Source organism: Lineus longissimus, chromosome 10, assembly GCF_910592395.1.
Source record: "Lineus longissimus chromosome 10, tnLinLong1.2, whole genome shotgun sequence".
NCBI classification, from domain to species: Eukaryota; Metazoa; Nemertea; class Pilidiophora; order Heteronemertea; family Lineidae; genus Lineus; species Lineus longissimus.
The window spans coordinates 4,348,839-4,361,443 of record NC_088317.1 but is presented as its reverse complement, the minus strand read 5'-3'; the positions used below and the strand labels follow the sequence as shown (position 1 = coordinate 4,361,443).

General features: G+C 42.3%; 1 protein-coding gene across 19 annotated transcripts in view; it reads right to left on the bottom strand.

Annotated features, from left to right (window-relative positions):
- The window catches only part of LOC135494256 (disks large homolog 4-like), a 148,402-nt gene that overhangs the window by 116,668 nt on the left and 19,129 nt on the right, over nt 1–12,605 (bottom strand). For all 19 annotated transcript variants that reach the window (XM_064782130.1, XM_064782125.1, XM_064782127.1 and 16 more), the window contains one exon: nt 6,660–6,784. In XM_064782130.1, coding sequence (XP_064638200.1) covers nt 6,660–6,784 — 125 coding nt within the window. The remainder of the gene's footprint in view (nt 1–6,659; nt 6,785–12,605) is intronic.

The window sequence follows — 12,605 nt, the reverse complement described above, 5'->3', positions numbered from 1 at the left end:
TAAATGAAAGGCTCAGATGTTGCGTGGGAGGATATGTCAAAGTCTGTCTGATCTAATTGTATCCAACAGCACAAAGTCTCTCAGAAGAGGAAAGAATTCTGATAGTGCAGGCACAGATCTAGTTTTATCCTCCAGCACAAAATCCCTTTGCAGAGGAAAGGATTTTGATACTGCAAGCAGGGGCAGCCGGACAAGAATGTCAGTGACCTACTATTCAGTTCAAGGGGTCAACTGAGCTAACAAGGGCAAACTTGCAAAGAAATCTGATGCTACAAGACTGGATCTGTCTGATCTAGTTTTCTCCAACAGTATGAAATCCCTCGACAGAGGAAAGGATTCTGTTAGTGCAAGCACGGGTGGCCAGAGAAGAAGGTCAATGGCGTCCTATCCAGTTCAAAAACTGACAAGGGGAAACTAGCAAAGAAACTGCGGGGTGGATATACTAACCCCCCCCCCCCCACCGCCATGCCTTCCTCGTATATAAAAGGATTCTGTCATGCTGCGTGGATGGAGTTGTTATGGATGTGCAAACTCTCCATTATTACATTGCCAAATATGATGATCATAACCCATTTATCACCTGATATCAATAATTACCAAGCAAATGGACTTATTGTCATTACTGAGCCGAAGTCAGGCATCATAAGGCTCATAATGTATATCAGAGTTACCAAGGCAATCAGTCAGTATGAGACCCAAAAGACGTTATCTCTTTCCAGAAGCAAAATGCCCCTCTGTAATTCTGCGTTATCATGCCGAGAAGAAAATGGTTATGATATCTGACAGCACCATCTCGGAGACAAGAGTTGATGACCCCACAGGGGAGCCAGAGCGCATTGGTGACTTGCAGATATATCTTGGGTGTCTAAAAGGTCATCAGACTGACAGGGTCCCCGAGTGGCTGTTTAGTATTCTGTCCAATTCTTAGCCAATCTATACCAGAACCTTCTATGAACCATATTCTCACGAAGTGCCTCCATCTTGTCTTTGGCCATCTTGACTCTCCAGTTTTGGTCTTCATTGCGTTGACCGGGACTCTGTTACACCGATGAGGGATGGCTGGTCAGCGTACCTCTGATAGGCCAGAAAGGTCTTTGGCTGATGCTTTAGGGCAGTGTTGGAGAGTCTAGACCTTTAGTCTAAACCACTACGCAAACTGATTATCATCTTTTGTCACATGTGATAGTTATTGCAGGTTGCTGCAGTCAAAATCGCTCGTTTGCGGGTACATGTACTTTAGAATGCTGGGTGACTTAAGATTTCAGTCTGTCTTGTCATGCCATCACTGATCCAAACATTACCCAAAAGCTGTCAATTTGGTTTTTGTCGAAAACATGATGGGAATGAATAAACGTTTTGGTGAGAAGCCTAATTATTCACTGAACACACACACTGCCTCCTTTGTCATTTTTGGTATGAGTATCGACATTACACACATTTAGCCTCACAGAACTCCATGAAAAAACCTCTTTAATTGATTTACCATTGCCATGACTCAGTGTGAAACTCTTGAAAATGTTCCGGAGGAAAAAAACTGTCTCTGCGCAAATACTTGGCGATATTAAGACAACACTTGAGACAGCCATCAATAGCGTTGATGATGTTGGCATGCTATTTGAGCGGATGATGTTAGCAAGCTACTATTCTGTTGATGAGGAAACAACAAAATCTTCGATTAATCAATGCAGTGTCTCTTGTTGTTTATATTTAGCATACGCTAAGTTATGCTAGTGAGCAGTTGTTGGTATTAAAATAAAAGGTTTTTACCCTATCAACCACTGTGTTAAACCCCCAATTCACGAACCCTGAGTTCAAGCGATGACTCATCAAGGTACCTTCAAGAGCATAGTACTATAACGCATGGCATATGTACTAAGAGAACCTATCACTCTGGTGCTCAAGCAGCAAATGACCTGTTCTCTTCGATCTTTTAGTTTTACAGCCCAGGCATGCCAGGTGGGGTTCTAAGCTGTAAAAGGGTCTACCCACAGCCAAAAAACGTCCCCTTGCTGAATTACAAAGCGGGACGCTTTGACTCTGGACAACCTGAGGGAATTTTGGTGAGTGATCTTTTGACTGGATACAGCAAATCAAACAGAGGAGAATGTGAACAGCATCCACTCACACAGCTCAAACAGATTGACAGATATTAAGGGAATGCGACCTTCGTTCGCTTTAAACAAAAACTCAACGACGTGGAAAGCTGTTCTTGTTGTTATTCAAAACTAGTCGCCTTATTCATAGCCATGGCATATCTTATAGCAGTCAATATCTTGTTCTTTATCACACATCTTTTTTTCAATGTGCCAAGATATTTCTACACAGAGCGCCTCACAAAAAATCAAACGCATATGGCATTAATATTTCAAAAATCACTTTCCGCGCAATGCAAAATGTTGACTTGACTGAATTAAGTTGAAGCAATTGTCCACATGCAATCATTTCTACTGCAGATCCCATATCATGCTGGACATACCGAGACAAATTAAATCAAATTATCCTCACAAGCTAAGTGAGTTCCCGGGAGACCGCAACGTGCATGCAAAGCTATTTATCCTCATCCGATATTATGGAATCCAAAATCATGTATGTTGCTCGCACCAACCCCGCGGGACCATGTATATGCGGCCTTGTGCTAAATTGGACAAATGAGAACGTTCGATCATCCGAAATGGCTTGCTAACGAGTCGGATGGTGCGTATATGAAAGGGAGTTTGGAAAGGTACATGGTGAATGACGCTAACTCTGAGTATGAAAGATGGCGACCTAGTTTAACCATTTCAAGTTCAACTTTTTGTAATGAAATTGCTAGTTACATGAATATCATACATCGGTTTTTACTTTACTGCCAGATAGAGGGACACTGGCCTGCGAGCTGGATTAAGTGATGGAGACTGCCCCATATTTTGCAGGAGAGCAAACGAGATAGGCTACCTGGCCAGGTGGGGAGACACTGGCCGGTGAGCCAGGCCAATTCGTGGCCATCACAGGGCGAAGATCTGACAAAATAGCCATCAACCAGGTATCGAAAATGGCTGAAGAAGAACAGAAGGCTGCTACACAACTGTAATTGACACATCAGTCTGCAGCATCACTACACTGGCACTGCCTGTGACTAAGTCAGTGAGATACAGCGACAAGATTTGGCCAAGAAAGGGTAAAATCAATGTCTGCCACAAGAATAACCCAACAGCATCCGTATCTGATGCATGCAACATAGTCCGAGACCCCAGAGAAAACGACACTGGAAAAAGCAATTCAATCATTCATGCTTTCCCCGAGAGCGTGACAACAACTCGACCACAGATTTTTCTAGCGAGATTATCGGGGGTGCCAAGATGTTTTATTACAGTTGAGCAGAGAAACATCCATGTATGAGGTGCGATACTGGATAGCCAACATGCCACCGTGGACGTCAGTGCAACACCGCTGTCAGATCAACGATAACATTTCGGCAACGTCATTTGGTATAAGACATCACAAACTGCCAAGGTGTCAAACTGACCTAGCATGATTTTGTTGTATTGACGTCTTTGCTATCTAATTTGGTGGTAAATGACATCATCTGCACATCATCTTTACAAAAGAATCCATAGATTGCGAGAAAAAAAATTCCCTGAAATCCACATAAATTTCGTAGGTTTTTTTGAGAACCCAGTCAATATAACAAGAGGCCCAAGGGTCTGGTGCTCAGCTGAGGATGGTGTGAACACTGTACGATTCACACAAACTCTTCAACATCAATTGTGCATTCAACACTACTTGCTACTCCTCTCAGATGATGAAAATGTTCTTCTAGTTCAAATTACCATAAAAGCTTACAAAAGAACTCGTATTCACTTTAGACGAATTTCATCTTCTCTAAAAGTCTCTTTGAAGTCAATTTCTTCACGGAATACATTGCTGCGATATGATATTCATAAGAGATTTAAATTTAGATCAGAATGCTTTTATACTGAGAAAGTGGCCTTCAATAATAGATTTTCAAGAGGAAAATTGCCATTACGAATGCAATTGGACTTCTTAATACGTTTAGTTGTAAACAAGTTTATTGGAAGTCCACTGGGATAGAATTTTAGATTATGGTAACAATATACCAGTAGGATTCCAGTGTTCTTTCACCAACCACGCTTTATTGCGATGTAAGGTGATGAGATAAGATAATGCTGGACCAGTGGAGGCTACTCACATGATGAGCTATGCCGAAATAAGTTCATTCCACTCCAATGGTGAAAGTACAGGGCCACTGGATTTTCAGTGAAGAAATTGTTGCCTTTGTCGAGGAAGAAATTTCAAGGGCACAAAGGCATTCACCTCAGTGAATATCTGAGCACTGTGAACTTCCCTAAGTCTTTTTCTTAAGTCCTTGACATGATACCTATGTGCTTTGTATTCATCCAATAGCACTCATAAAACACAACACAACATCAGTAGTATAGTACATGTATGTTGTTTTCGAGCTCCAATGTGGTGGATCCGTGTGGTGGATCCGTGTGGTGGATCCGTGTGGTGGATCCGTGTGGTGGATCCGTGTGGTGGATCCGTGTGGTGGATCCGTGTGGTGGATCCGTGTGGTGGATCCGTGTGGTGGATCCGTGTGGTGGATCCGTGTGGTGGATCCGTGTGGTGGATCCGTGTGGTGGATCCGTGTGGTGGATCCGTGTGGTGGATCCGTGTGGTGGATCCGTGTGGTGGATCCGTGTGGTGGATCCGTGTGGTGGATCCATGATTTAGGCGGGAAATTCAGGAAAATAAAATAAAAATTTAAAGATTTACAAATTTTTAAAAAAATAAAAAAAATAAAAAAATTTGAATTTCCCGCCTAAATCATGGATCCACCACACGGATCCACCACATTGGAGCTCGAAAACAACATAATATACTACTGACATCGAAAAACTCCTGTAGTGAAATTTTCCACACACAGCAAGTATTGTATTGATGGCCCAGCAACCCTTAAGGTAATGTCGCACAGCCCAAATAGGCATAAGAGTTGTTTATCAGTCATATTTCAATGGTATGTCACAGAGGGCTACATGATCAGAATTCTGAGACTCGATTGGCCTCAAGAAGATCGCTTGAACGCTCCATACCATGAATAAATATGTGTCTTTCAGAAGTGGCTGAAGTGTAATACGGGCTAGACCTCCTGTCTGGTCTGAGTTTGACGGGCAGATGTACTCCTGGTCGCCTACCTGTGTAGTACAGCCCTTTGGCTTGAAGAATGGAAGCAATGTTTGGGGACGGTTGGAAACAGAGATCATCCCTGGATGAATCAACGAAGTCCTCTTAGATAGGTGTAACTAGAGTGTAGCTCTACTTAAGCATAGCTTAAAAACAGCCATGTTATCCTGCCTGTTCCTTTTGCCAAGCCATCCCTTCAATCATAATTCAAAACGCATTGCCCCCAGACCTATAGCCATCAGTCAACACTACCAAATTTGTTTGGGACATATCGCGAATAAGTATCATTGGCTAATGCCACGAAAAACCTTGCCTTACTAATGATCCAATTGATTTTTTGGCAGACGGTCAATCAGTTAGACCACAAGAGTTCTGTGACGACAATGGGTTACTCTTGGCAAGAACAGAGAGGACTGCCAGTGACTAAAGACAGTGGAAGAAAGTTGCTGGCAGATCATGCTCGTAGGGGAGTGAAGGGCATAAGTGGTCAGTTACTTCTAAAATGTAACATTTTGTATGCCAAGGAGCCGGGGTAATTTTGCGTTAACATGTTGGAAACTGCTTATGCTAGGCAGAGGGTACAAGCCAAATTGACAACGGTGGTTATTCTCTCCAATATTTTTGAGAGATTAGCAACTGAAAGGGTCACACAGATCCAAGATCATTTTGGCTCAGTACAACATCATCAGCACAAGACTAAAGTTAGCTAAACTCAAGGAAAATACTTCCAAGCTGATACAGTGGACCAGAGGCAAAGTGACCTAAGAGACAGAAGATAAAGTACATTGACTTAATTTTTGTGCCGCGGTGATACAGTCAACTAATACTAGTCCCCAACTGTATCTCAAGTCAGAAAACCACATTAGCGCCTAACATCTCAAGAGAATTGCTCAGTCAATTTATTCATGCTACATCAATAAGGGATGTCTTAGCTGGCTAATTCTCTCAGCTGGGCAAACTCTTAAAAGTTTATCCAGTAATATCAGGGAAACGTCCCAAAGGTTTGCTGAACCAGACTCCACAATGATTTGGGGAGGCCCTGGCAAGCCTACTTGAACGCATACCGATGCTTCACCATCCTTTAAGTGCCAAGTAATTCCCTGCCCGTTTTTCAATCTAGTCATTCGTTTTGAATTGGCTATCAAAGCATCTATCCAGTCATAACTCGGGAAGCACATGTCACATTGGAATAGCATCTGACTTATGAAGATACCACCAGCCTCAGATTTCCACCAAGTATGACGTACATGTAACTTCCGATCAGTGACATCATATTCTGGCTGAAGAAGGATCTTGGCTGATTGGATAATGTCTGGACTCTTCCACTACTAATGCTGCGATCAAAAGTTTTAAACTCCAAAATAAATTCCAAACATTTGAAGCACGGAATGTCCTAGTCAATAATCCTCTTTGAAAACAATAGGCTGGAAGAAAAACCACTAACGTACAACACAAAATATAACTTTGAAACTTACGTCGTTTTTATTACTATTTGGTTGCTGCACCTCCCACTTTGAGGCCATCTGCAGTGTCTCTAATGTCTTTTGTTGCGTTGACTTGTTTTCATCCAGGAGTGTCACCTCGTAAAACTCCTGAATATCTGAAAACAAAATGAGATACGTGAATTTTGATGCAGCATGTTTCCAAATAGTATCTATCGGTAAACTGTGGTACATTTTTAAGGGCTTTCTTGGGCACAGACAACAGAAATGGTCCAGATGCATCCAAACTAGAGACCCGTTCATGGGATTTCTTGGATAAAAATATCAGAAATGGTCCAGATGCATCCAGACTAGAGACCCGTTTGTGGGATTTCTTGGATAAAAATATCAGAAATGGTCCAGATGCATCCAGACTAGAGACCCGTTTGTGGGATTTCTTGGATAAAAATATCAGAAATGGTCAGATGCATCCCGACTAGAGACCCGTTTGTGGGATTTCTTGGATAAAAACGTCAGAAAAGGTCCAGATGCATCCAGACTAGAGACCCGTTTGTGGGATTTCTTGGATAAAAATGTCAGAAATGGTCCAGATGCATCAGACTAGAGACCCGTTTGTGGGATTTCTTGGATTAAAACATCAGAAATGGTCCAGATGCATCCAGACTAGAGACCCGTTCGTGGGCTTTCTTGGATAAAAATGTCAGAAATGGTCCAGATGTATCAGACTAGAGACCCGTTTGTGGGCTTTCTTGGATAAAAACGTCAGAAATGGTCCAGATGCATCCAGACTAGAGACCCGTTCGTGGGCTTTCTTGGATAAAAACGTCAGAAATGGTCCTGATGCATCCAGACTAGAGACCCGTTCGTAGGATTTCTTGGATAAAAACGTCAGAAATGGTCCAGATGCATCCAGACTAGAGACCCGTTCGTGGGCTTTCTTGGATAAAAACGTCAGAAATGGTCCAGATGCATCCGGACTAGACCTGATAGAACCAGCTCGATAGATGGTCCAATTTGAATCGGACTAGTCTACTATACTGATTAGTTTTTGTTAAACGAGAAAAATTAAGATCGCATTTGGATTCAATCGGATCTCATCGGGTCTTTTTCTTGCCGTGTAAACAGCCCTTTTGATGAATTTTGAATCCTAAATCGTTGTAACAGAACTTGAGTGGGTGATCTCAAGGAACTTTTTCACCTAATATTTACACAAACCAACGACAAGCTGACTAATCAAATCAAAATGCAATTGGAGATACAAATCACCTGTCATATTTAGACATTAATCAGTCTTAAAGTTTACAACATGACTGACCAGATGCAATCAATTCTGGCTTACAGTGACATAAAATGAACCATGATTGGTGATGCAAAGAAAATGGAAACGCAGGGCAATAGCTCCAACTTCAGTGATACACCTCACTGCCTCTCACGAATCCTTCTTTGTGAAGAAACTTCAAATAGCCAAATTTTCGTTGGCGTTTCATTTTCCCGGATTTTGCAAAATAACCCAGTTATGTGAAAATGAATGTGTGTAAATTATTCTTTGATTGGAAAAACTGAAAAATTTCGTAACCCGCCAATCAAAACTCGTGAAAAGAGTAAACTCACACTTAGCATCCCTGTTTTTCTACTTTTTGAAGCATCGCCGGTTCTTCCGTCGACCAACACTTTATCTCATCACCCCATGAATAAATAAACGTCTATTCAACGTTATTTCTGCCTATTTACTGCACTATTCAGAGTAAAAGGCTATCTCGACTAACTCAATGTTTTGGTCCAAAAGCCACCTTATTTTTTTTCAGCAGCATCATGAATAACTTACAAGAGCAATTCCAAGTTGGCTGGACCAATTTGGTCATTTTGGTATCACCCAACCAGAAGTCGTTAGGTCAATATGACCACAGCAGGAACACGATGCAGCAGATACATTATTCATGTAGGTATCAGACTGGTCGATAAGTTACTGACCATGCAGAGGAATTGATGAGCATGAGCTATCCAGTTATATATAGTGCTTGTCCTCAATCAAGTCACTTTTCACCAATTACCACAGCAGAGTTACTCTACGTGCATCCAAGTCTTGCCAATAGGACAGGCACGCATCATGCCACAGGAGATCAATCACAAATTGTAACGATATGAGATCAATACGTCAAGTTTATGCCAAAACCTGATTCATTCTTATTTTTTTTACTACCTGACTTGGCGTATCCCCTGCACAACCAAGGGCTGTCAAAACAGAAAATCTCATCCATGAATTGAGGTGAAAAATTATCAAATTATACCTCCAATCATCGCATCTTTCACAACTGATCGAGCGCGTATGAGATTACGGATTTTGCGATTGATCGCTTAAAAATCTCCCGTCGAGCAGACATGGCGAATTACCCACCGTGCAACACTGCAAAGAATGGATCGATTCGCCCCAGTCCCCGTTACCACAGCTATGCAAAATTATCAGCTTCGGAATTCTTGGCAATTAATTCTCTAATCCCTTGAGAAGTCGACAAGCTAGCCGCTAATTTGAGCGAGCAGCGGCGCTTCTTAGCATGGAGAAGAGCACGAAAGGAAATCCACACACGTTTTTCTTCAGGAGTGCTCGCACTGTAGCAGGAAAATTTGCTAACAATAGATCGATTAGCCTTTTAACTCTTTCATTTTAAGAAAGTACTTTTTTCTCTCGATATGCGGAAGTGTGAATAGTGGTAAAGTCGTTTCCATGGAACCCACCCTGGTACTACTATCTGGTTAATACTGGGTAAAACTGTTGTACAATATCATGATTTATTTATTCAAATATCGATTATGGTTGGTCAAATTGAGTACCGAGTATTCAATAAAAGCACAACCAATTAGTGCAATATAACTTCATCTTCGCATAAAAATCAACCATTTGTTATATGTGACCATGGTTCATGTTCCGTGGAATTGAAACTCATTATGACCGATATTCTGATTGATTTTTACCTGAGTGTACAGAATCTGTTAATGGGCTCTATTTCCGGGACAAATTTTCATTAATAGAGCATCTATTGAAATACTTAGGATTCATTTGCGGTCCTGAAAGGCAGAAGCAACAGTCCAAAAAAAATTGATCCTTAGAACCGATAGTGGTATGGCCATCAAGGATATTGATAAGTCTTTTTTGAGCAGAAAAATTAACAGTATATTGCCTTGCTCACTTTTAAGCCACACAGTCAATCAATCAACTCCAACATTTCTAAACCTGTGTACACCATTATCTACCTCGAGATCAAAACAAAAGAGATTGCCTGGCTCACCTTTAAGCCACACAGTCAGTCGATCAACTCCCAACATTTCTAAACCTGTGTACACCATTATCTACCTCGAGATCAAAACAAAAGAGATTGCCTGGCTCACTTTTAAGCCACACAGTCAGTCGATCAACTCCCAACATTTCTAAACCTGTGTACACCATTATCTACCTCGAGATCAAAACAAAAGAGATTGCCTGGCTCACTTTCAAGCCACACAATCAGTTGATCATCTCCAAAATTTCTAAACCTGTGTACACCATTGTCTACATCGAGATCAAAACAAAAGAGATTGCCTGGCTCACTTTTAAGCCACACAGTCAGTCGATCAACTCCAACATTTCTAAACCTGTGTACACCATTATCTACCTCGAGATCAAAACAAAAGAGAAAATCACCCTGAGCCATTTCATTAGCAATAGTTTCCCATCCTCCTGTCGCTATCATGCCTGGCACATAAATCCAGCCTAATGGTCATTGCCGCTTTAAATGTTTTTCTCGTCCAGGGGAATGGCTCTCAGCAAACTCATCACATAAGAAAGAAAAGGTCTGCAGAATATCTCATGCTTTAACCAAACCAACACGAGCATATTTTTATAAACATTTGATCAACCAAATGCTCACAGCTGCATATCCTACACTCCCGTGTTTACGTGGACGTCCAGAGAGATATCTCGCCCAAAGATTGATCTGGAAATCACTCCGTGTTTGCTATATATTATACACAAGTCACAGGAAGATAAATGTCCTCTGATATCAGAGTTATATTTAGCGCAAACAGGAGCCAGGTTAACGGCACAATATCAGTAGCACCTAGTTCGTTGGGGCTTTTGCTCTCGGATAACCTGTAATATATCTTACGAGGCAGCAGCACCTGGTTCGTTGGGGCTTTTGCTCTCGGATTACCTATAATATGTCTTACGAGGCAGCAGCACGTGGTTCGTTGGGGCTTTTGCTCTCGGATAACCTATAATACGTCTTAGAGGCAGCAGCACCTGGTTCGTCGGGGCTTTTGCTCTCGGTTAACCTATAATATGTCTTAGAGGCAGCACCACCTGGTTCGTTGGGGCTTTTGCTCTCGGTTAACCTATAATATGTCTTAGAGGCAGCATCACCTGGTTCGTCGGGGCTTTCGCTCTTGGTTAACCTATAATATGTCTTAGAGGCAGCACCACCTGGTTCGTTGGGGCTTTCGCTCTCGGTTAACCTATAATATGTCTTAGAGGCAGCAGCACCTGGTTCGTTGGGGCTTTTGCTCTCGGTTAACCTATTACCAATATAGGGAATGTCCTTGGGCCATAGATGTTTCCTCTAACCCCGAATTGTATTCCTGCTTGATGCCACCACCAGCGTTATCAGTGCCCCACCAACCTTAGTCATGAAAATCTTTGACATTGACTGTGAAATTTTGGAACACACCACGAATAGCGATGGGAAATGCAGTGCACGCCCCCTCTTTTTCCGGCTCCAGGATCTGCCCTTGATCATTCCCTCGTTTGATGTATTGTACACAAGGTGAATATCCTCTGGGTTATTTTAAGCACAAGTGGGAGCCAGGTCATCAGCCAATATCGACAATTCCTCCAAGCACCTGATTCCTTGAGGATATAGCTCTCGTTTAGCCTCAAATACGTCTTAGAGGAGACGGTCTAATGGGTCTTTAATCTTTAAATCCATATCTAGTCTTGTGTTGCTCTGATTGGCAGTGTGGTAGATGAGGCAGAGCATGAGAGGGACACGAGTTGCGTAGCTCTCAGCTGACGTGCCACTTGGAGCGCAAAGAACTTGCTGCGGGGCCCGATTCTTGAAATGAACAGTGTAGAGAGGAGTACTGGCCAAAGGACACAACCCTGACCACAAAGCTCTGGGGCTCTGTGGTGGAACTCTCTAGGACAGCCGATTTTGTTACCGAAAACAGACTTACTATCTAGCATGCATCTCAAAAATTCCAAACCCATGGCTTGTCACCCACTCAGGTCACCAGACAGATCATGGTAGTGAGCACTGAGAGACACGAACTGCATAGCTCAGTTAGTCTTCTGCTCGACTTCCATTCATGGCACAGTGGATAAAATTGATGCTCAAGATGAACATGAGCGATAGTCCTCTATGACATGGCTACTCGTGTAGCCATTCTGGCCAGTAATTTAGACATAAAAGCCCAATAGTCATAAAACATCCAGTGCTAGTGTATCACTTATCAGCACTTAGTCAATTACTGACCAGCATCGAAGATGGCACATCACAACGCAGCAGCTCATGGGTGCCATCTTGGGCCAAACCTTGAAGAGGGGCACTATCTTCAGCCAGAAAGGAAACGACCAACACAACCTACTCATGTTTCTCACTTGGATACTTCTTCTGCTAGCCTAGGCGGAGGCCTTAAATACAAGAAATGTCGGTTTTAGACTCATTCAACATGTTCAAAGGACTGTCGATTGTAGTGAAGTAGTCAAATGATGTTGGCGAACCAGTCAAAATAAATACCCCTATAACTTCTCGTGACTCAAAGATATTCTCATTTTTAGCGACGCTCAATGCTGCTTTCAATCATGGGTGGATTGAATGACCTAAAATCTCGAAAAGATATTGATTTCCGCCCCAAAGGAAACGAGTTCATCCAATGCGGCGTTGTCCAAGGTCAGCGCGGCACGAGGGATCATATTCTACTTTAATGAAATTGGATCGGAGTTTTACGCAT